The sequence below is a fragment of the Ahaetulla prasina genome, chromosome 13 (genome assembly GCF_028640845.1).
Source record: "Ahaetulla prasina isolate Xishuangbanna chromosome 13, ASM2864084v1, whole genome shotgun sequence".
Classification (NCBI taxonomy): Eukaryota; Metazoa; Chordata; class Lepidosauria; order Squamata; family Colubridae; genus Ahaetulla; species Ahaetulla prasina.
The window spans coordinates 716,806-740,623 of NC_080551.1; the positions used below are offsets into that span (position 1 = coordinate 716,806).

The 23,818-nt window shown below is 45.2% G+C and overlaps 1 protein-coding gene across 2 annotated transcripts in view; it reads left to right on the forward strand.

The window, feature by feature from the left end:
* The window catches only part of IQGAP1 (IQ motif containing GTPase activating protein 1), a 153,873-nt gene that overhangs the window by 91,908 nt on the left and 38,147 nt on the right, over positions 1 to 23,818 (forward strand). For both annotated transcript variants that reach the window (XM_058155983.1, XM_058155984.1), the window contains 9 exons: positions 10,289 to 10,431; positions 11,389 to 11,559; positions 17,898 to 17,981; positions 19,601 to 19,672; positions 19,765 to 19,834; positions 20,459 to 20,667; positions 21,607 to 21,762; positions 21,849 to 22,012; positions 22,957 to 23,181. In XM_058155983.1, coding sequence (XP_058011966.1) covers positions 10,289 to 10,431; positions 11,389 to 11,559; positions 17,898 to 17,981; positions 19,601 to 19,672; positions 19,765 to 19,834; positions 20,459 to 20,667; positions 21,607 to 21,762; positions 21,849 to 22,012; positions 22,957 to 23,181 — 1,294 coding nt within the window. The remainder of the gene's footprint in view (positions 1 to 10,288; positions 10,432 to 11,388; positions 11,560 to 17,897; positions 17,982 to 19,600; positions 19,673 to 19,764; positions 19,835 to 20,458; positions 20,668 to 21,606; positions 21,763 to 21,848; positions 22,013 to 22,956; positions 23,182 to 23,818) is intronic.

The window sequence follows — 23,818 nt, forward strand, 5'->3', positions numbered from 1 at the left end:
GGGAGGGGGAGGAGTCTAGTTGCTCCTTTTGCCTGGGCATGGAGCCAGAGCTGGGGGCTGGAGGTACTTCTTCCTCCTCAGCCTGTCTGGGCATGGAGCCAGGGCTGGGGCCGGGAGGCATACTAGGACATTCCTCAACGTTCGGAAGCAGATAAGAAGGCCCCGGCTGCGGTGAAAGCGGACGAGACACAACAAGAACATGTGCATGCTTCTACATCAGAAGCCATCTCAGCTGCTCCATCTATGTTACTCCCATTGCAACCTGTTGCTGCTGCTGCTGCAAGCCAACGTTGAGCTACATCTGAGCCTGGGACGTCTTCTCAGCCATTGCCTGAGGTTGGGCATGCTGATCCTGTGGCAAGCCAGGGCACACCACAGGTGGGGCATAGTGGTCATTTGGCGCCTGGGCGTCAGGTTCCTAAGGCCACATTCACCCCGACTGCAGCAGGGTTGCGTGCAGAAGAACGGTCTTCGTCTGCACAACCTTTGGATATCCAGCCTTTGATTTCTGATACCCTGATGTCCAAAATGCTGGCAGCAGGTATTCAGCACGCCGGTCAGGTGCCTTTGCTGGCAACCAGCCCACTTCAGCAATTTCAACCTGTTGTGACTGGCAGGCAGACTTCCCCTTCACAACACGATTCCTCTAGTGGTGAGGTTTCTTCACAAGGGGAGGATTACCCAGAAGAGATGGAATTTTCGGAAGATGAAGGGCTGAGACCTGGTAGGCCAGCCTTTCTTGGTCTGTTCCACCCATCGCTTTTTAAGTCCTTACTCCATAAGGCTAAAGTGGCTACCAATATGGGACTACTTGAGGAACCTCAGGATCAAGGTTAGAGGTTGCCTCTCCTAATGATGATTTGTTTCTGGTTCCAAAGAAGGAACAAGACTTCATTCCTTCCCGGAAACTCTTTTCTGAGATGGTTCAGCGGCTGTGGAGTCAGCTCCTAGTGGCCATGATAAGAAAGTTTATTGTTCGGCTCCAGAACTTGAGGAGTCTCTCCTACTGCTGTCTCTGGATGTCCCAATTGCTGCTCTGATTTCTTCCGCTCTGCTGTTAAGCGATATGCTGGAAGGTCTTAAGCCTGAGGATCGTAAAGCGGAACTGACTTTCCTTAAGTCTCATGAAGCATCTGCTTGGGCCATTAAGGCCGCTACGTTGGCTTCATTTTTTAACCGAGCTTCCTTCCTTGGTTTGGCTTCATCAATTGCAAGAACATCTGCCTCAGGATGACATTGGCCTGCACCAGAAGGTCAATAAGCTGATTGCAGCAATGGACTATTCTGTAGATGCATCTTTGGATGCAGCGAAATTTGCCTCTAGAGCCTTGGCATCCAACGTTAACATCACACCAGCTGTTATGGCTGTGCAATTGGAAGGCTGACTTGAAGTCAAAGTGGAAGTTGGCTTCAGCACCTTACAAAGGTTCAGCACTTTGTGGGGAGGTGTTGGAACAGGTTCTCATAGTACATAAAGATAAACGAAATGTTTTGCCTTCCTCTTCTTCCCAGTGGGTCCTATTTCCAGCGGTCCTATCAGCAAGGCTATGACAGACCCTTTGACAGGCAGTCTTTCCGGGATCGGAGCAGACACCAAGTTCCACAAAAAAAGCCCTTTCGAGGGGCGGGTCACAGCCCTTTCATCGTGGCAAGTGACACCATATCACCACTTCCCATTGGCAGCCATCTACAACATTTCCACCATCAGTGGGCATCCGCCACAACAGATGCTTGGATTTTTCAGACGATGGAGTATGGTCTCACCTTGGAATTCCTATCCAGCCCCCCCCTCCCCCCAGCCGCTACCTGCAGTGTCTGGTTTCACACCAGCCCGGCAAGAACCAACTCACGGAGGCCAAGATTCAACATTGGATATCAGGGCCATCGAGCCGGTACTGAAAGGTCAAGAAGGGACAGGCTTTTATTCCATCCTTTTCCTGGTACCCAAAGGTTCAGGGGGCTGGAGGAGAATCTTGAATGTCAAGCATCTCAATTAGTTCATTGTATATAGGAGGTTCAAAATGCAATCCTAGAAATCTATTCTGGGTTGGATAAAGCATGGGGACCTGTTACAGTCGGTGGACCTCAAAGAAGCCTACTTACAAGCCCTGATTCATCAGACACATCGCAAGTTCCTCCACTTTGCATATGCCAATCAACATTTCCAGTATCGGGCCATGACATTTGGTCTGTCGGCGGCTGCATGAACATTCACCAAATTGCTGATGGCAGTGGCTGCATCAATCCGAGTGCTTCCAACACACATCCTGTTTTACCTAGACGACATTTTAATCTTGTCATCTTCACTGTCGCAGGCCGCAAAAGACAGCGTGACAGTGGTTCCCATTCTACGGTTTACCATCAATTGGCCAAAGAGCCACTTGCAGCCAACCACCCTCATTCTGTACTTGGGGCCAGTGATAGACTTGCTCAAAGGTCAAGTCTTCCTGTCACCCAACCGTTCATGCAGCATCAAGGAATTGACATTACAAGTGGTCTCCAGCAGGTCCGTTTCCCTCCTTCTGCTGTCCCAACTACTCAGGAAGATGATTTCCTGTATAACCATGGTGCCCTGGGCTCGCCGTCACGCTTGTCCACTTCAATGGTTCCTCCTACCTTTCCAAAAGGCGGATCGCAGCAATTTAAAGGCCAATGTGAAGGTAACATTGTGAGTCCGATGCTCACTTCACTGGTGGACTTCGGCGGCCCTGCTTCAAGGGTGTGTGTTCCAGGAACCTGATTGAGTCGTTCTGATGATGGATGCAACCTTCCCCAATGTTGGGGCACACACCTTCTGTCATAGGTGGCTCAGGGACACTGGTCCCCACTGGAACAAACTGTCGTGTCCCACTCCTCCGCTGACGGCCGGGTCAGGGAAATCCGAATCAGGTGTGCCTCTGCAGCTCTGCCAAAGTCCTAGCAAAGTTCTCAAGGCAGGCAGGAGACCAGAAAGATAAGGTAGACTTTGCCTGACTCAGAGAATGCCAGAAAGCAGATCCTTTATATAGGCCATGGGGTGTGGCTCCATGACTCAGCACTTATCCAGGCCTGCCCCTCCCTTCCTTCTATTGACGCCGCCTATCAATTCTCCTGAAGCAAGTCAGGAGTCCTGAGTCCTTCGGGAGATAGGGCGGTATATAAATATGAATAATAAATAAATAAATAAATAAATAAAGGGTCACTCCAGTCTGCAGCTGTTGGTAATTGACCTTCCTCAGGCTCACATGCTGTGGGGGAAGGGGAGGGGTCTAGTTGCTCCTTTTGCCTGGGAATGGAGCCAGCACTGGGGGCTGGAGGCGCTTCTTCTTCCTCGGCCTGTCTGGGCATGGAGCCAGGGCTGGGGCCGGGAGGCATGCTAGGACATTCCTCAGCGTTCGGAAGCAGATAAGACGGGCCCGGCTGCGGGGAAAGTGGACGAGGCACAACACAAACAAACAGCATCAATTGGTTGGAATTGGAATTGGTTGGAATTGGTTGGAATTGAGAGCAGTGCGACTAGCCCTCTGTCACTTTCAGACCAAGGTGACAGGTCAGCATGTGTTAGTGTTGACAGACAATATGGCCACAAAGGCACCAAAGGGCCTCTGGTGGCTCAGACTGTTATTAACACAGCTGCTTGCAATTACTGCCAGGTTCAAGTCCCACCAGGCCCAAGATTGACTCAGCCTTCCATCCTTTATAAGGTAGGTAAAATGAGGACCCAGATTGTTGGGGGCAATAAATTGACTTTGTATATAATATACAAATGGATGAAGACTATTGCTTAACATAGTGTAAGCCGCCCTGAGTCTTCGGAGAAGGGCGGGATATAAATGCAAATTTATATATATATATATGTATGTATGTAGGTCTTTGGTTATTCGGGTTATTTCTCCCGCGTAAAATTGGAAGTGTCTTGGCGATGTTTCGACAAAGTCTCATTCGTCATCTTCAGGCTTCAGCTTCGTGCTTCTGGGAGCAATGTGTGATTGCAGCTGTTTCTTCCTTTTTAACTGCTAGTGGGGGTTTGAACTGATTGGGTGGGAGCTTGGCTGTGCTCTGATTGGATGGGGTTTTTTTGTGCTCTGATTGGCTGGGGGTGTGTCCTGTTTGGGTGGGGCTTGGTTGTGCTCGGGTTGGTTGTGATCATGAAGCACGACCAAGGACCAGAAGCCAGACCGCAGCTGCAACATTAGCCTTTTCAAACCCCTCCAATCCATACATGCAGCAGACTGACACCCACTATGAAGATGTAGCACGACTACAACCACGAAGCCAAACAACAGCAATGCAGCTCACCAGCTCAAATCCCCCTGCAACTCAGACTAATCTGAGCACAACCAAGCCCCCACCCAAACAGGACACACCCCCAGCCAATCAGAGCACAAAAAAAACCCAGCCAATCAGAGCACAGCCAAGCTCCCACCCAATCAGTTCAAACCCCCACTAGCAGTTAAAAAGGAAGAAACAGCTGCAATCACACATTGCTCCCAGAAGCACGAAGCTGAAGCCTGAAAATGACGAATGAGACTTTGTCGAAACGGCTGATGCATTGGGCAGAGAAGCATCCACTATCAGTCAAAGTGGAACACATATCCGGAGTTTCCAATGTCAAGGCAGACTGGCTGAGCAGAGAGCGCCTGGACCTGATCGAGTGGCGGTTACACCCTCTGTTGTTCCAGGAGTTGTGTCACTGGTTCAGAGTTCCCATACTCGACCTCTTCCCCAGTCCGGGGAATGCACAGCTACCGAGATACTTTTCCAGGTTTCAGGTTCCAGGAGCAGAGAATTACAATGTTCTTTGGTGTCACTGGCCACAGGGACTTCTGTACACGTTCCTGCCCATACCACTCATCCCAAAGGTGCTTTGCAAGCTGTTGACAGAATGAGCGGAACTTCTTCTCGTCGCTCCTCATTGGCCTTGCCGGTCTTGGTTCACAGATCTGGTCAGCCTCTCTGTGTCCCCTCCCTGGAGGATTCCGCAAGACAGGATTTCTCTCAGCCAAGTAGCCATCTCCCATCCAGAGTCCCAATGGCTCCATTTAACCGTTTGGCACTTGAACAGGTCCTTCTGACCAAGGCCAACCTTTCTGACAAGGTGATAACACGATGGAGGCATCCAGACAGGGATCTACGAACAGGATTTATGACGCTTCCTGCTGATCCTTTTGTCGGTGGTGTGCTAAGGTACATGTAAATCCTACGTCAGCTTCAATTCCAGATGTGTTGAAGTTTCTGCAGGTGGGATTGGACAAAGGTTTGGCGCTGGCCACCTTACGTCGACAGGTGGCTGACTTATCGACAGTACTTACCTGTGATTCTCATCGGTCCCTATCTCAACATACGAGGGTTCGTTGTGTTCTCCAAGAAGCTGCCAATCTCAGCCCTCCTGTGGTGCATTGTTACTCTATGTGGGATTTGTCTTTGGTCATCCAAGCCCCCACGTCTTCTCCATTTGAGCCACTGGGTTCCATCAGCCTCCGTTTTCTAACTCTCAAGGTTGCCTTTCTTATAGCAATTACATCAGCTAGATGAATATTGGAACTGGCAGCCTTATCAATACGAGAAGGACCTCTGTATTTTCCATACTAACAGAGTGGTTTTATGAATGGACCCGGCCTTTTTGCCTAAGGTGAATTCTTGGTTTCACTGGGTGCAGGAGCTTATTCTTCCTGATTTCTGTCCAGATCCACAGCATCCGATGGAAGTCAGATGGCACACATTAGACGTTTGCAGGGCTCTCAGGTATATCAGGAGAATGGCTTCTTTTCGTTGGACTGAAGCCTTGTTTGTATCCTTTCACTTCATCTATGGGTCGGAAAGTTTCATCTGCTAAGGTGGGCAAGTGGCTGAAGGCTTGTATTGCTAAAGCATATGAGCTCAAGGCCAAACCCTTACCTGGATGTATTTTGGCCCATCCATAGCGCTGCCACACCACGGCTGCTTGGGCCACTCAAGCATCGATTTCAGACATTTGTAGAGCGGCCACATGGTCGTCATTGTCATCTTTCGTCAGACATTACAAATTGGGCACCTTTGCCTCTGAGGAGTCATCATTCGGGAGGAGAGTTTTGCAAAATGTCGTTTCCACCCAGGACCAGGGGATCAGTCAGACCCCAGCCCAGAGTCCGTAAGCTTGGGTATGTCCCATTAGTGGAATGTCAGAGCAGCGCTATGGAAAACGGACATTGGCTTACCTGAATGTCCATTTTTGGAGCGCTGCGAAGACATTCCAACCCGCCCTGTAGACTGCCTGATCCTGGCAGGGGTGGGTATTCTTTCTTTTGTCTCCTTATGCTACAGATTCTTGGATGACTACGCCTGCCTGCCTTCGTGAAAAGACTGAAGACCACAGGAAGCAGGAGGTGTGGTTATGGAAAAGAAAAAAATTACACTCAGTCTTGAGCAAATAGATGAGAGATTAACCCATTAGTGGAATGTCAGAGCAGTGCTCCGAAAATAAACATTCAGGTAAGCCAATGTCCGTTCTCCTTCAGTCTTTTCCCCAAGGAGCAATCACCCTGTGGAATAGACTGGCTTGGCTTGAATGTCCCATTGGACTTCCAAGCCAGGATGGACTTGGACCTGGATTTCAGCAGTCTTAATTGACTGCTTTCAAATCATGGGGAGGTAGAACAAGGTTATCTCTGCAGATGTGGATGGCCAAGGGCAGTCTTCTCCTTTTCACTAAAGAAGGGTTGCTCTGTGGGGATCTTCTTAGAGTCCTGATCCATCTTGGATGGGAAATCCGCACAGCATCCAATTGGCTTTCTGGTTTTTTCTCACTCTTGCTAATTTTTTCTTCTTTATTCCCAGAACTAGGTAGCTCTTCCAACAGTTAGTCCTAAGCCAGCTTTGTTTCCTTTTGTTTTTCCTCCGAGTTAGCTCTCAAGTGTACAGTGTTACGTTTTTCATTATATTTTTCTGAAGTAACTAGTCACTTTTATTGTACAGTTCTTCAGCAAGCGTGTAACTTATCTTCTTTCTGATTCAGTTTTTGGAATGCACACTTTTATTCCATTGAAGCAGTGCCAAAATTTGGTATAAGCTGTTGGTACAGCAATTTTATTGTCTTTCTATGGCTCCAAATAGTCCTGTTCTTATTCAAATTGTCTACTGTGTGAAACTTTTATTTAACATTTTTGATTCCATGCTACATTTGCATCTAGGACTTCAGTAAAGCATTTGACAAAGAATAATAATAATAATAATAATAATAATAATAATAATAATAATAATAATAATAATAATAATAATAATAATAATAATAATATTTTAATTTATAGACCGCCCTTCTCCCGAAGGACTCAGGGCGGTGAACAGCCAGTTAAAATACAGAAAAACAGACAATATTAAAACAACCCTTAAAAAACTCATTCAATTGGCCAAGACTAAAACATAATTACCCCCTATAAATTATTAAAAATTTAAAACCCCAATTAATCAGATTAAAAAAATTTTAAAAACCAAGCCAGTCCAGCGAGACGAAACAAATAGGTTTTAAGTTCGCGGCGAAAGGTCCTAAGGTTAGACAATTGTCGAAGTCCAGGGGGAAGCTCGTTCCACAGGGTAGGAGCCCCCACAGAGAAGGCCCTCCCTCTGGGGGCCGCCAGTCGACATTGTTTGGCTGACGGCACCCTAAGGAGTCCCTCTTTGTGAGAACGCACCGGTCGCTGGGCGATTGAAGCCGGCAGAAGACGGTTCCATAAATATCCCGGTCCTAAGCCATGGAGCGCTTTAAAGGTCGTCTCCAAAACGTTGAAGCGCACCCGGAAGACCACAGGTAGCCAGTGCAGTCTGCGCAGGATAGGTGTTACATGGGAGCTACATACTGCTCCCTCAATAACCCGCGCAGCCGCATTCTGGACTAACTGGAGTCTCCGAGTGCTCTTCAAGGGGAGCCCCATGTAGAGAGCATTGCAGTAGTCCAGGCGAGATGTAACGAGACCATGAGTGACCGTGCATAGGGCATCCCGGTCCAGGAAGGGACGCAACTGGCGGATCAGGCGAACCTGATAAAAAGCTCTCCTGGAGACGGTTGTCAAATCGTCTTCAAAAGACAACCCTCCATCCAGGAGCACGCCCAAGTTGCACACCTTCTCCGTCGGGGCCAAAGACTCGCCCCCGACGAACAGCCGCATCTGCAGCTGACTGTACCGGGGTGCCAGCATCCACAGCCACTCCGTCTTGGAGGGATTAAGCTTGAGCCTGTTCCTCCCCATCCAAAGCCGTATGGCTTCCAAACACCGGGACAGCACTTCGATAGCTTCGTTGGGGTGGCCTGGGGTGGAAAAGTACAGCTGAGTGTCATCAGCGTACAGCTGGTACCTCACCCCAAAACCACTGATGATCTCACCCAGCGGCTTCATATAGATGTTGAACAGGAGATGTGAGAGAATCGATCCCTGCGGCACCCCACACAGGAGGCACTTCGGGGTCGATCTCTGCCCCCCTGTCAACACCGTCTGCATCCGGTCAGAGAGGTAGGAGGAGAACCACCGATAAACGGTGCCTCCCACTCCCAACCCCCCCAGCCGGCGCAGCAGGATACCATGGTCGATGGTATCAAATGCCGCTGAGAGGTCTAATAGGACCAGGGCAGAGGAGTAACCCTTATCCCTGGCCCTCCAGAGATCATCCACCAACGCGACCAAAGCCGTCTCAGTACTATAACCAGGTCGGAAGCCGGACTGGAACGGGTCTAGATAGACAGTTTCATTCAGGTACTGGGGTAGCTGACATGCCACCGCACTCTCTACAACCTTCGCCGTAAAGCGAAGATTGGAGACTGGACGGTAATTACCTAAAACAGCTGGGTCCAGGGAAGGCTTCTTGAGGAGAGGTCTCATCACCGCCTCTTTCAAGGCAGCGGGAAAGACCCCCTCCCGCAAAGAAGCATTTGGAATCCCCTGGAGCCAGCCTCGTGTCACATCCTGTGTGGCCAGCACCAACCAGGAGGGACACGGGTCCAGTAAACATGTGGTGGCATTCAACCTTCCCAGCAACCTGTCCATGTCCTCGGGAGTCACAGGATCAAAGCTATCCCAAACAGCCTCAACAAGACGGGCCTCGGTACCCTTGCCTGGATCTACCCAATTTTGATCCAATCCGTCCCGAAGCTGAACGATTTTGTCGTATAGATAACCGTTAAACTCCTCGGCATGCCTTAGTAATGGGTCCCCCCGCCCCTCCTGTTGAAGGACAGACCGGGTCACCCGAAACAGGGCAGCCGGGCGGTTATCTGCCGACGCAATGAGGGAGGAAACGTAGGAACGCTTCGCCTCCCTCAATGCCACTAGGTAGGTCCTACTATAGGACCTAACTAGTGTCCGGTCAGCCTCGGAGCGGCTGGATCTCCAGACACTCTCTAGGCGTCTTCTCCGGCGTTTCATCTCTCTCAGCTCCTCGGAAAACCAAGGAGCTGGTTGAGATCGGCGCCGGGTCAGAGGCCGCAAAGGCACGACACGGTCCAAAGCTCCAGCCGCGGCCTGTTCCCAGGCCGCGACTAGTTCTTCAGTCGTGCCGTGGGCCAGATTCTCAGGAAGCGGCCCAAGCTCCATCAGGAACCTCTCCGGGTCCATCAGGCACCTGGGACGGAACCAACGAATTGGTTTCGTCTCCCTGCGGTGGTGGGTGGCGGTCAGAAAGTCTAGACGAAGGAGAGAATGATCTGACCATGACAAAGGTTCAACAACTAAATCCCTTAAAATCAGATCATTCAACCACTGGCCAGAGATAAAAATCAAATCTAGGGTGCCACCCCCAACGTGGGTAGGGCGGTCAACTAATTGAGTCAGGTCCATGGCCGTCATGGAAGCCATGAACTCCCGAGCCGCCAAAGAAGCCATGCCAGTTGATGGCAGATTGAAATCCCCCATGACCAACAGTCTAGGGGTTTCAACTGCCAGCCCGGCCAGCAGTTCCAGCAGCTCGGGCAGGGCTGTTGTCACGCAGCAAGGAGCCAGGTACGTGATCAACAAGCCCACCTGAGTCCTACGACCCCACTTCACGTAGAGGGATTCACACCCAGATATCTGAGGCACAGTGGACCATAACCTATTTGGTAAGATAGAAAAATTTGGGTTACACAGCATAACCACCAGATGGAACTGGCTGACAAACCACACTCAGCGTGAAGTCCTCAATAGAACCCATCTACATGGAGGAAAATGAGCAGTGGATACCTCAAAGTTCTGTCTTAGTCCAGTAATCTTCAACATCTTCATAAATGGTTTAGATGAAGGGATAGAAATTTGAGTTGTGTTGTAAGAGTGAACTCAACAACAGTAAAGTTTTCCGTTCCTTCTAGGAAACAACAACAGTAATTGGGTGAAACACTGGGTGAAAGGCGGGTACCATTACTACCACAACCTCCAAAGCCAGGATGGAGTCTGGGAGGAGCCCCAGGGATTTGTGCAGAACAGTGTACAGCTCTCTCGGGAGGAGATCCAGGTATGATGCCCTTTGGTTTTCAGCAGCCCTCCTGGGCCAAGATCTGTTGTGTACCAAAGAATGAGGGAATAGATTAGGAATTCTTTCTTGCCTGGCACAATTATCCTAATGTTAGAACCATCTTGGCTTGCACAAATGTATTTGGTCATAAATAGAAGTGTTCAGTGTATAAGAAAATACTTGATTATAAGCACCATTCTAAAAGTATGGGCTAAATGTAGTAGAATAAGTCAAAACCTATTGCATCTTGCTTCAATATTAAATATTTATGTCCACAAAGATGAACGTATGAACAATTAGGTTGGTGGAGTAATACTTCTTTCAGAGTGTAAGAATTAACCTTACAAACATTTCATCTTTGACTCTCTCCTAGGAGTGGTCAAAATGTCTTATTGGTTCCAATATTTGAAGTAATATTTGAATTGCTCCCCCTTGTTTTTTGTAAGTCATTTTGAATTATTTATTTTATAATATAATACAAAATGAATTAGAGAAATGAAGTGGAACATTCAGGGATTGATTGAATCTGAAAAGCTACTAAAACAATATTCAGAACATCTACAGCTCATTTATAAGATGTTACTAAAATGTTACTAAAATCCCTAAAATAGGAATAAGAAATTGGTTGTATGGTTAAATAGATGCATAGTTTAAACTGAATAATTGATATGCAGCAGTAGGAAGAACAAAGGGACATAAATATTACATTTATTGAGGAATTTGGTATATTTTTTTTTCCATTTCACAGTAGTGTTGACTTTCAAAATAGGTAATTCCACATGCCTGTCTTTCGGTAATTTGGGGGACGGACATTGAGTGGGTGCTAATCCCTAAATTTGAAATTAGCAAGCCCTTGCCAACTATTTCGCTCCAAATCTGATTCTATATGTTATTGTTGGGGAAAGGTACCTCTGTTCCTGTCTTATGCAGCACCTGCTTTGTGTTTCCTTTTGGCAGAGTGCCATCTCAGCAGTTACGGCAGTATACAACCGGGAGCAGCTCTGGTTGGCCAATGAGAACCTGATCACCAAGCTACAGGCTCGCTGCCGAGGCTACCTAGTTCGCCAGGAGTTCAAGGCCAGAATGCATTTCTTGAAAAAACAAGTCCCTGCCATCACCTGCATCCAGGTATGGGGATCCATATCCGATGAGCTGAAAAGAAGGACAAAATAATATTAAGGAGATGAAATGTACAGCAAGATTTGGAATATGGTTGTGCTCTGCAGATATGTCCAATCTCTCCCTTTTTTTCCATTTGTTATCAATAGCATCAGCTGGAACACACCCAAAGTCTGTGACCCATGACTCACATGGAATTGAAATTAGGGAAATTTTATAACACATTTTATAACAAAAATTATCAAAACATTTTGTGACATAATTTAAAACACTTCCTGATGTTTGACTGCACTATACGGTTAAACATGGGCGATGTTCAAGGCAGATACTTTTCTGAATATCTCCCTGATTTTTAAAGAATTTTTACAATGAAGGCAATACATTAGAAAGTCTGCTATTGTTGAAGGCATTGAGAAATCTGGTAAGGAAATACCTGTGAAGGATGACCCGGGGCAGAGGAGGGAAGGGGGAGTGATAATTGGAGAGGATCCCAACTCCAAGCCAGGTAGGAAACTACAGCAGCCCTAGAAGGTTTCAACCTTCATTGAAACACATCGGTAAAAGAGAGCCCACGACCTCCCAAGGGAGTCTGTGCCATTGTGGAACCGCTTTTCCATTAGGACACTTTGAACCAGTGGTGAAATCTGAACCAGTTTAGTACTGGTTCGCTGGCTGCGCAGTGCGCATCATGCACCAAATGCAAGGTGCGCATGCATGCATGTGCACTGCATACCAACAGGAGGCATGAGTTAAGTAGAACAGTGTGTGGGGGGGTGGTCAGCAGTGGCGCATGATCTTTTTTTTTACTTTTAAAAGCATTTTAAAAGTTAAAAAAAACCCTCTGATGATCATGCGGTTCAGCTGTAATCGTCAGAGCCTTTTTTTAACCTTTTAAAAGCATTTTTAAAAAGAAGTAGCAACTGGCCAACCGAGCGATTGGGTGGGGTTCTCCGAACCACCAGCTGCCATCATTACTGGATTGTCGAACCGGGAGCATTTCATCCCTGCTTTGAACTCTGCTGCCTTGAATTTAAGTCCATTGTTTGTTGCCCTGTTTTCTAGAGCAACTCAAAAGCAGTCTGTTCTGTCTTCCATCCTTCAGGTACTCAAAGGTAGTTAGCGTACCTCCCCACAGAATTATCTTTTTCAGAATCAACCTAGCCACTGCTTCCAGTATTTCTTCCTACATTTTTTCCTTCCAAGCTCTTTGTCATCTGGGCTGCTATCCTCGGTACCCCCAAATTTATCAGAGGTATTCTTCCTGAAATGTGGTCAAAACAGAGAGGAACTACAATTTCTCTTGATGCGAGTGCTATACATCTGGTGATGTAGCCCAGGGTTGTCTTTGCCTTGTTTTAAGGATGCACCAAACTTTTGCTCATGTTCAGCTTGTGATTCACTAAGATATCCAGATTCTTTTTGCATATATTGTTGCCTAGTGTAATTGTCCCCCACATCCAATATTTGTGCCTGATTTGTCTTCCCAAATGTACAACTCTGCATTTGTCCCTATTTCTGTTCATTTTTCTGACTTACCAAAATCCTCCTGATTGCACTGGACACTTCCTACCAGCTTGACCTGGAACCGTTCTTGTTTGGGTACGTTGTCCGGCTCTATATACATCTGCTTGTAGCAGAGTCCAGCCCTCTCTACCACTCTCTGTGTATCAGATGCTTTTTCCTTTCCTAGAACTTCAAAATTTATTCAGCTCAGTTCCAAGAAACTTTTATCCTTCTTTTCTATTGGCAAAGAATGGGAAGGAAAAGAAGAAAATTGTGAGAAAATGATTGTGAAACTACAAGTGAATGTCTGTCTAGGAAAATGATGTTAATGGAAGAGTTTTAGTTTCTGACTCAATGGTCTTGTCTAGATGACCTGTCAAGGATTCATTTATTTTGATGCTGCAGGATTCTGGATAGCTCATAACAATAAGACTAACATGACCCCCAGACATTAGCCCCCCCAGAATTAGCCAACACAAGTACAGTGACAATGTTTAATGAAGAGGACCTTATGGAACATGTTTATGTTGGATGAATCATAAAGGATGGGCAGAAGCTTGATGGTTCCTCAAATAGCTGGCACTACACCAATGCCATGCAGGGCTGTATGTGTAATAAGCAGCTTCTTGAGTCGCACCAGAAGCCCACTGGACACCAGTCCCCCTCGCAGAACAGTGGTGTTGTGTGTAGATACCAAGGCAAGCGCATCACTGCTTATTTCTCCACATTCTGGATTGCTTAAAGAGGCACCCCAGAGACAGCATACTGCAGTAGTTGAGCCATGAGAGCGGGTGTGACGAACTGTGCAGGAAAGGTTGCAACTGGTGTATTAGACGGAACTTGCAAAGACCCTTTTGACCAGACTGCCATCTGCTTTTCAACCAGGAGCTGTCAGTCCAGGAGAACCCTTAAATTGCACAGCACTGCTAACGGGAAGTACAACCTATCCAGGAGTAATGACAGAAAATTCCCAGATTTGGGCAATTTGAATAGCCACATCACTCAGTTTAGGTCATTTTGAGCCTGAGTAATGGACAATGTTGCTTTTTCTATTATCCTCCATTCTTTTACTTGTTTTTCCATAGGTCACTAAGACAACACTTAGGTAGCCTGGAATGTAGAAATGATATCAAAGCTTAAAATGATCTGAGATTTGTAAAAAGTACAGAAAATAACAAAAAGGTTATGGGTTCTTCAAAATAAGAAAAGAATCATGATATCAGCTGCTCAGCGAAGAGGACAAATAGTAATTGTAACCGACAAAAGACAGAGCATGTTACTTAGTCTGCATAAATATCAAGTTGTTTTTCGTAAAAATCCAGAAAGTTCAACACCAGAAGATACTCTGGATGTGGTGTCCAAAGGAGTCCTATACTTATGTTTAGGCCAGGGCTGAGCCTGGGGGAAGGCTGTTGTTGATTAGCTTCATCTTATAACACTATCCTGGACCAGATACCTTGGTGACAGTAATTTAACATTTTGATCACTATTCCGTTGGATTATACAGCAAATTTGAGGCTGGCTTTGGAGAGGAGACCACTGCTGAGGCTGCTTGAAAATGCAATGATTATGTTTGAGAGAAGACTCCACCTTGTTTATTCAGAGTGCTGATGTTGATCTACAAAGCATACCATTGGATTGCATCAAATACCACTTGCTAAGATTGAATCTGCCCATCCATAACATTTCAAGAAGGCCTGCTTGGAATCCCCATCTATATGTCGTAATGAAGCAGGAATAATAAAGAGCATTGATGATTTTAAACTTTGTTTTTAAGAGTACCATGGACAACCAGGAAAAAAAATAAATGGATCGTTGAATAAATCAACCCAGAATTCTCATTTGAGGCACAAATGTTCAGGCTCAGATTGCCTATTTTGGGCATGGTACACAAAGACCTGCTTCTAATATTGGGAAAGGGAGAAGGAAGGTGAAGAAGAGGATGACCAACAGATGAGTGGACTCCGTTACATTGACAATGGGTGCACAGTCAGAAGACCTGAAGGACTTTGAGGAGGGATAAATTGTCATGGAGAAACTTTTTTCTGTGTGATCACTGAGTCAACACTGATTTGATGGCACATAATCAATAATCACTATGAAATCACTGTTGATGTGATTTAAATCTTTTGACAAAGTTTTTCTTCTTTGTTTTTCAAGTATTGAAGTACCTTCTTTCTTTCTGGGGGGGCTCTTGCCCCATTTATATTCCTTGTTAGATATTTAAACTCCTTATTTATTTTATAAACTTGGAAAAGTCTACACTTATAGCACCCAACATAGCAGTCTCTTCTTCAAGTCCCTGTTGTATTTGTTGCATTGCTCCTTTTGATCCTCTCACACCTTTTGGAGAAAATCAACTCAAACTACTGCTTAAAGGTTAAAGTTGCTCCTTCCAGTTCATCCCAGCAAAACAGAATCTTTTTTTGTTTAAGCTTGGCAATCAAAAAAGTATATTCTTTTTGCTTATGCAGTATTCTAATATATATTTCCTTGAGTAATATCTGTTTTTATCTTGTTTAAAATATTGTTGCAAAACTTGATCTCTTGTTTTTTCCTGAAAAAGCACACACGTACAGTTGTGCTCATAGGTTTACATACCCTGGCAGAATTTATGATTTCTTGGCCATTTTTCAGAGAAAATGAATGATAACACGAAAACCTTATTTTCACTCATGGTTAGTGTTTGGCTGACACCATTTATTATCAATCAACTGTGTTTACTCTTTTTCAATCCTAACGACAACAGAAACTACCTAAATGACCCTGATCACAAGTTTACATACCCCAGTTCTTAATACGGTATATTGCCTCCTTTAACATCAATGACAGCTTGAAGTAGTAAGTGTGGATGAGGCTCTTTATCTTCTCAGATAGTAAAGCTGCCCATTCTTCTTGGCAAAAAGCCTCCAGGTCCTGTAAATTCTTGTGCTGTCTTGCATGAACTGCACATCTGAGATCTCCCCAGAGTGGCTCAATGATATTGAGGTCAGGAAACTGAGATGGCCACTCCAGAACTTTCACTTTATTCAGCTTTAGCCAATGACAGGTTGACTTGGCCTTGTGCTTAGGATCATTGTCATGTTGGAATGCCCAAGTATGTCCCATGTGCAGGTTCTGGGCTGATGAATGCAAGTTGTCCTTCCATATCTTTTGATAACATACTGCATTCATTGTGCCATCAATTCTGACCAAATTTCCTGTGCCTTTGTAGCTCACACATCCCTAAAACATGAGCGATCCACTTCCTTATTATGCATCTTGCAACAGCCACACCACATGTTTTCAGAGAGTCCTGTATTTCACCTGAAGTTATTTGTGGGTTTTCCTTTGCATCCCGAACAATTTTCCTGGCAGTTGTGGCTGAAAGTTTAGTTGGTCTACCTGACCGTGGTTTGGTTTCAACAGAACTTCTCGTTTTCCACTTCTTGATTAGAGTTTGAACACTGCTGATTGGCATTCTCAATTCCTTGGGTATCTTTTTATATCCCTTTCCTGTTTTATACAATTCATGTTGTGGCTCCGCCCCCCCCCCCCCCGGGCCAGACCAGAAAGTGATTCAGAGAGTGAGGGGGAAGGGCCATCAGGGCTCCCCTCCACAGGGCCGGCCTCTCTGGCTCAGCTCCAGGAGCCAGAGGCAGGCCAGGTAGAGGAGGTGACGAGGCCTCTGTTTCCTGTATTTCCCCCCGCCCAGGAAACGCTTCCAGACCCAGCTGTGGATAATCAGTCCTGGTTAGATCCCAGGATTCGTAGACAAGAGAGGTTTTCGTGTTATCATTCATATTCTCTGAAAAATGGCCAGGAAATCATAAATTCTGCCAGGGTATATAAACTTATGAGCACAACTGTAACTCTTCATACGTTTCTTAATTTGTATATCTTGTATTAATTCTGTACACCTTGTCCACTGCTGCCTCCATATTTTCTTACCACCTCAAATGTTTTGATAATGTTTTAACCACTGTCTCTCTGATATATTCATCAGGTTGTTCTGGAACTGTTGCCAATCTCAGACAAAATTCCTTATCTCTTAGTTCCAGTAACACCACATTATCTAAGTCTTTTTCCATCTCTTGGCTTAATGTTTCTATCTCAATGTCTAAAATGTCTACTTTTTCCTTAATTTAACCTCTCCAGAGATTTGATTTACCTATTCATTTTTTTCTTCTTCAAAGTTACAAATCTCTCTCTTCCACTTTCCCTTCAAGTGTAATCAAGTCTCTGTTGATAATTTTACTAACTGAGGAGGTCTAGTTATTCTGCTGTTTGGAAGGTCTCTGTAGCTGTCATAGTATTTGCATCCAAATGTACTTCAAAAAGTGGAACTTGGATTGAGCCAAGTGTCCTTCATAGAGGTTCTGCCTGAAGATGAGAGCTTGATATTTCTCCTTTAGCTTCTGGCTCTACATCTGCAGTTGCCCACAGGTTCTCTCCTGTATTTCCTCACAAGGAGCAGCCTTCTGGACTATATGGGGCAATCCTTTGCTTCTCCTTTATCAGAGAAGCTGATCTGGGCTCACTGACCTATCACCAGTCTCCGCCTCAGTGTTTTTTCTGATCATCAGAGGCACATCAAATTAACTATTTTCCCCACCCAGAAGTTTTGAATGCTATTTTTTTTAGATAGTATTTCTTATCTCTGTCTTGGACAGAACCAGGATAGCTCATTAGCCTTGTCTTGGGTTGACCTGACTGTTAAGAAGGATAGCAGATGGGATGAGAGGATGAGTACTCAGCTGGTTTAGTTTGAGGACACAAATAGTGAATCAGTCCAGCAGATCACTGATGTTGGGAGGAGTTCATGCTAGATCATCTGGGAACTCTAACACTTTATTCTGTTTTAGTCTCAGTGGCGTGGCTACAAGCAGCGGAAAGCATACCAAGATCGTTTGAAGTATCTGCAGACTCACACAGGAGAAGCAGTGAAGGTAACTCTTTCTGGCCAAGTTGTGGAACAGAATGTCTCGGTCTCTTCAGATAAACCCAAGGGTTAAAGCTTCAGAGTGCCTTTTGTGGCGCTTTCTCTCTCCTGGGTTAGCGATGTTTGGGGCTTCAGCCTCGTTCTGAACTGCCTTGAGAGGATCTGTAAGGACCTGCCCCAGCTGGTTGCTCAGGAAAGCAAAACTCTTGACTCCGTTGAGTTGAATCAAAAGAACTTTTACTGAGAGAAAGTGGTTGCAGTAAAGTCAGGTGGAATCTGAAGGCCCCGCACAAAGCACAAAGCAATTCTTCCATTTCCTCAAACCCAACCCCCCTGACCAATCCACAGGCAGCCAATGTGATGCATCAAGGAGGTTTTGGGAACACTGAGTTGCTAGGCAGATAACAGGTCACTCTCAGGCACGATGGCCTTGGAACAGGGCTGGAACCGACTGGGAGGGAGTCTGTGAGGACAGTCCCCCTCCTTAATTCCCAAGCGTACAGCAAAAGCGAAAACATGCGAGAAATGTCAGTCTCCTCCCTTCCATCCAAAGAGTGGCAGGACACAATGGTGGACCTGACAGGATCAAATGCAGATCTTAAGCCACGGCATATTTTTTTCTTTGGGTATAGAAAACAAGCCCATTTGTGGTCAAACAGGTTTAGCATCTCACATGTTCATAGTTGCAGCGTTCCAGAAAACCCCTCCTGCAGAAAAGACTCCAAACATCTTTCAAACTTCTTTTACTAGCATAGGTAAACTGGCACAACTAGGGAAACTCCGAATCTGGGGATCCGGGTTTTTCCTCAGTAAGACAAACTCGAAACCCCCCCCCCTTGACCCCTCTGCCGGTCACATGCTCAGTCGCCAGCCGTCCCATCTCGAGACATCACTCCGGCCACTCCTTCTCCAGATGCAGGCTCGGCCTGACCTTGACCGGCAGGAAGAATGTCATTATGTCTCATGGGCCCCTCTACCAATACCCCCCTCCTACTTTCCCCCACATGGGAAAGCAGCAGCACGGAAGCCTCCGGCCTTGTATGGCTTCCAAAGCTGACACAAAGTTGCACTACTATTAATCGTTTCATAGTTCCCATCACCAATCTCTTTCCACTGATGACTGTATGACTATAACTTGTTGCTGGCAATCCTTATGATTTATATTGATATATTGATCATCAATTGTGTTGTAAATGTTGTACCTTGATGAACGTATCTTTTCTTTTATGTACACTGAGAGCATATGCACCAAGACAAATTCCTTGTGTGTCCAATCACACTTGGCCAATAAAAAATTCTATTCTATTCTATTCTATTCTATTCTATTAAATGTTCAAGATCATTGCAGTCATAAATTAAATGAAGGAGAAGGTTGGTTAAGAAATAGGAAATATATATACGTATAAATGTAAAACATTTTAGTTAGCAGGCAAATATTTCCAGGGGGAAGCCTTGAGGCACCGTGTTCCAGCACTTGTTTTGCCAGAAATTCAAGTCCCCCAAGTTGGGTTCCATGATCCTTTCCGATTCTGGTGTTCTGCTAAGTGACAAACTCTTCCATAGCTACTGAGCTTTGGTATTCTTCTTCTTCCTGAATCTGGTGATTTTGTTTTCTTATTTCTGTAGATTCAAGCAATGACTAGGATGTATCAGGCCCGAAAACAGTACAGAGATCGCTTACAATTCTTCCGGGATCATGTAAGAGTCATTTTGCCTACACAAATGCATTGATGCCTTATAAATAGTAGTGTACTAGGATGCAAACTCTCTGCCCTCTGCTTTCTGCCTAGATCAATGACATTGTGAAAATTCAGGCCTTTATTCGTGCTAATAAAGCTCGTGACGACTACAAAACTCTAAGTAAGTACTGCAGAAGGTGTGCCCATAGAATTATATCCTGGGCCACATCTTAAAATTGTTACTGTAATTGAAAATGTGACTTTCCCTGGTGTTGTACACTAAGGCTAGTGCTGGTGATCTGGAGCAAAATCACCGGAAAAGAGGAATCAAGATCCTCACAATTAACCCTGGTGGATGAGTATAGAAGAAAAATGTGTATAGTAAGGATGCGGGGATATATAGCAAAGGGGGCCTCAAAGTGGGCAGACAGATAGGTGTTGGTAAAGCTGGGGTCTCTCAGAATGCTAGAGTTGGGGGGAGGGCCATAGAGCTGTACAGAAACATTCCATGTACTACTCTGTGCCTATCCTCTCTCTGAACCACGAAATATAAAGGTTGTTCCAAAGATTAGCAAGATGTTCCCGCCTTTCTTCCCTTCCGTTATTTTTATCAGCATAGGGAGTGAATAGTGTGAGCAGGAGAAGGAGGAGGATGAAGCTAGAGGGTTCTGTGCTAGAGGGTGGTCAACAACCCATGACTTGCTATGTAATGCTTCTGGATCTGCAAAAGCAAGATATATAAAGGTTTGCCTTTTCCGTCAACAAGATATCAGATGGACCGTTTTTCACTCTTTTTATTCTACAGTAAGTGCTGAAGAACCCCCCATGGCTGTAGTCCGAAAGTTTGTTCACTTGCTGGATCAAAGTGATCAAGATTTTCAAGAGGAACTAGACTGGATGAAGTTGCGTGAGGAGGTTGTGACGCTGATTCGCTCCAATCAGCAGCTGGAGAATGACCTCAACCTCATGGATATCAAAATTGGATTGCTGGTGAAAAATAAGATCACATTGCAGGTATTCTACACATACTCTCAGAGAGTGATTGGAAAGACCTGTAATATTGCCAATTTTTTATACAAATATAACTAAGACGGACTTTATTTGTTGACAGTTACTGTATTTTTTGGAGTATAAGATGCACTTCCCGCCCCCTGAAAATTTTGGTGTGTCTTACACAGTAAATGTTGCAGCAGGGGAGAGGGGTATTAGTGCGGTGCCAATCAGCTGTTCTAGAATGGGCCACAGCAGCGGTGGTGAATGGGCCGTGGTGGTAGTGAATGGGCCACAGCAAATAGACTGCAGAGGCAGTGAATGAGCCACACCGGCAGTGAATGGGTGGCAGCAAACAGGCCGCAGTGAATGGGCCACAGCAGCGCCAAACAGGCTGCGGCGAATGGGCCAGATGAATACCTGATGGATTCTGGGGGGCAGAGGCAGATTTTTGCTTCATTTTCCTCCCCAAAAAAGGTAGGTGCGTCTTATAGCACAGAGTGTCTTATATTCTGAAAAATACGGTAGCACATTTTAGAAAAAGTGTCTTGAAGTGCTTAAGGATAGAATTGTCTCTCCTGCCTCCTTAGATCCATATTCCCGGCGTCTGAGTCAGTGGTGAAATTCAATTTTTTTTACTACCGGTTCTGTGGGCATGGCTTGGTGGGCATGGCAGGGGAAAGATACTGCAAAATCTCCATTTCCACCCCACTCTGGGAGCAGCCAGAGGTGGTATTTGCCGGTTCTCCAAACTACTCAAAATTTCCACTACCGGTTCTCCAGAACCTGCTGGATTTCACCCCTGGTCTGAGTGTCCTAAACTTTGGAGGAATTTTGCATAGTGAACATGACAACCATAGGAAGTTAGGTTACTTGCTGACAGCCAACTTTCCACAATTAAGCAATATCCAATCTCAAAGAGTAGTCAGGTCTTGAATTGTTCCATCCTCTGATCTTCTACAGGAAGTTGTGTCTCACAGTAAGAAGCTCACTAAAAAGAACAAAGAACAGTTATCTGACATGATGATGCTGAACAAGCAAAGGGGGGGCTTAAAGGCTTTGAGCAAGGAGAAGAGAGAAAAGTTGGAAGCCTATCAGCATCTCTTCTATTTGCTGCAGGTAAGACAAAGAAGGCCCATTGGAGTTCATTGAGCTGCTTCATTCCCAGTGCATCTCCCCCATGTCTTCTTTCTATTTTCCTGCAGACAAACCCAACATACCTGGCAAAATTGATTTTCCAAATGCCACAGAACAAATCTACAAAGTTCATGGACTCTGTGATTTTCACACTCTACAACTATGCATCTAATCAAAGAGAAGAATACCTACTGCTGCGCCTCTTTAAGACTGCACTCCAAGAAGAAATAAAGTAGGTGGATTTGAGGTTTTAATTTAGCTTTTGTCTATTTTTACTCTGGCGTGAACAACTTGATGATAGCCACATGTGGAAAGAGCTGCTGTATTTCCCTGTCTAGGCCGCTGGGCTGAGCAGAATTGGGGCAGATGTATTTTATCGCGTGTATGTACTGGCTGGACAGAAAATGTGGTCCAAGAGTCATACAAGCCACAGAATCTGAATTTCGTCTATAAGGCCAAACCAGGCTACCAACTCTGCCCAAGTCATCAATCCAGAGCATAGACGGTCATGTGGTGTGAATGTTATCTCTAGAACAGGATTCTGCTCAAAAGGACAGCTTAATACAAAGGCTTCAGCTGATTTTTCCAGCATCAGAACAGAGCATTACTTCCAGAAACTGGAACTGCCCTCTGACTGAATTTGAGGCCGTCATTCCTGTAGGCTAAATTGTTGGTCCAGAAGGCAGAGCCCCTGTGCTAACAAGGGCTAACTTTACCCTGCTTCTTGTCTTGGTTGCCAATTTATTGACTCTTGGAGATTGCCTTCGCTCTTCTGCATCTCATGAGGGTGACTTTTCTTAAGTGTGTTGATAGTACTCCTCTTAGAACAATTTTTTAGAATAGTGTGAATGTGTGAGTGAGCATTGCTCCACAACTCTTGTATAGCTGCAGAGCATAAGCAGCTCTGTTCTTATAGGTTTTAGATCGTCGTATAGTTCCAGCTTGGTGATTTAAATGGCTAAATCCTGATGATGGAATCTGTTAGCAACACAGAGAGGATGTAACCCTGCCATCAGTTTATGGAAACCTTGCGGTCAAAGGCTGACACTTATCCCAAAGTTCCTCAGGCCATTCATGAGAACAAATAAGGGAAGCAGCTGACATGAGGCTCACATCTTCCAGGGTGACCTTAAAAGGCCTCTGAGGTCCAACAAAGATGCTTTTGCCCTTTTCCAGATCAAAGGTGGATCAGCTACACGAGATCGTGACCGGAAATCCCACGGTCATAAAGATGGTGGTGAGCTTCAACCGTGGTGCTCGTGGGCAGAATGCCTTGAGGCAGATCCTGGCCCCAGTGGTCAAAGAGATCATGGAGGACAAGTCCCTCAATATCAAAACGGACCCAGTGGACATCTACAAGTCATGGGTCAACCAGATGGAATCCCAGACTGGAGAGGCCAGGTATGGAGCTCCTTCTGCTGGGGGGTGCTGCTTTTCCCTGGGGAGGGAGAGCTTTATTAATGGGGGCAGATTCATAAAAATTTAATAAATAATAAATAATAATAATAATTGGTGGCATATACTGTATTGTGGTGAAAAATGCAAAGGCATGCATTTCTCTTTATTTTTACTAGACATTTTAGAGAAAATATGAAAACAGGAAAGGCATAGAAACCTTTCTATGATAAAAGAGTAGTATACAAATGGATAAACAAATATTTACAAATATTGTAGTTTACAAATATTGTAGAAATTAGTATACCAGTATATCAACAGTTGGTTTTACATAACTGCATATATTATATTTTAAAAACTTGAAAGTCACTACTGAGCTCTAAGCAAAGAATAAAGACCAGAAATCATGGTCAGCAAAGTATGAGTCAGAGAACAATAAAATCTGTCCATACTATTCTAATTTAAGAAAGCTAATAAAATCTAGCAATGGTTCCCAATTTGAAGTAATTTCTGTGTCAGATCTGTTTTAAGATAAAGTTACTCTAAATATCAAGGGCTGCTCCTACAACAGAGTTAACCATTTTTCCATAGAAGAGAAAAGGCTTGTTGCAGTCAGCATGTACAAAGCTGTTTTTTCTGGGAA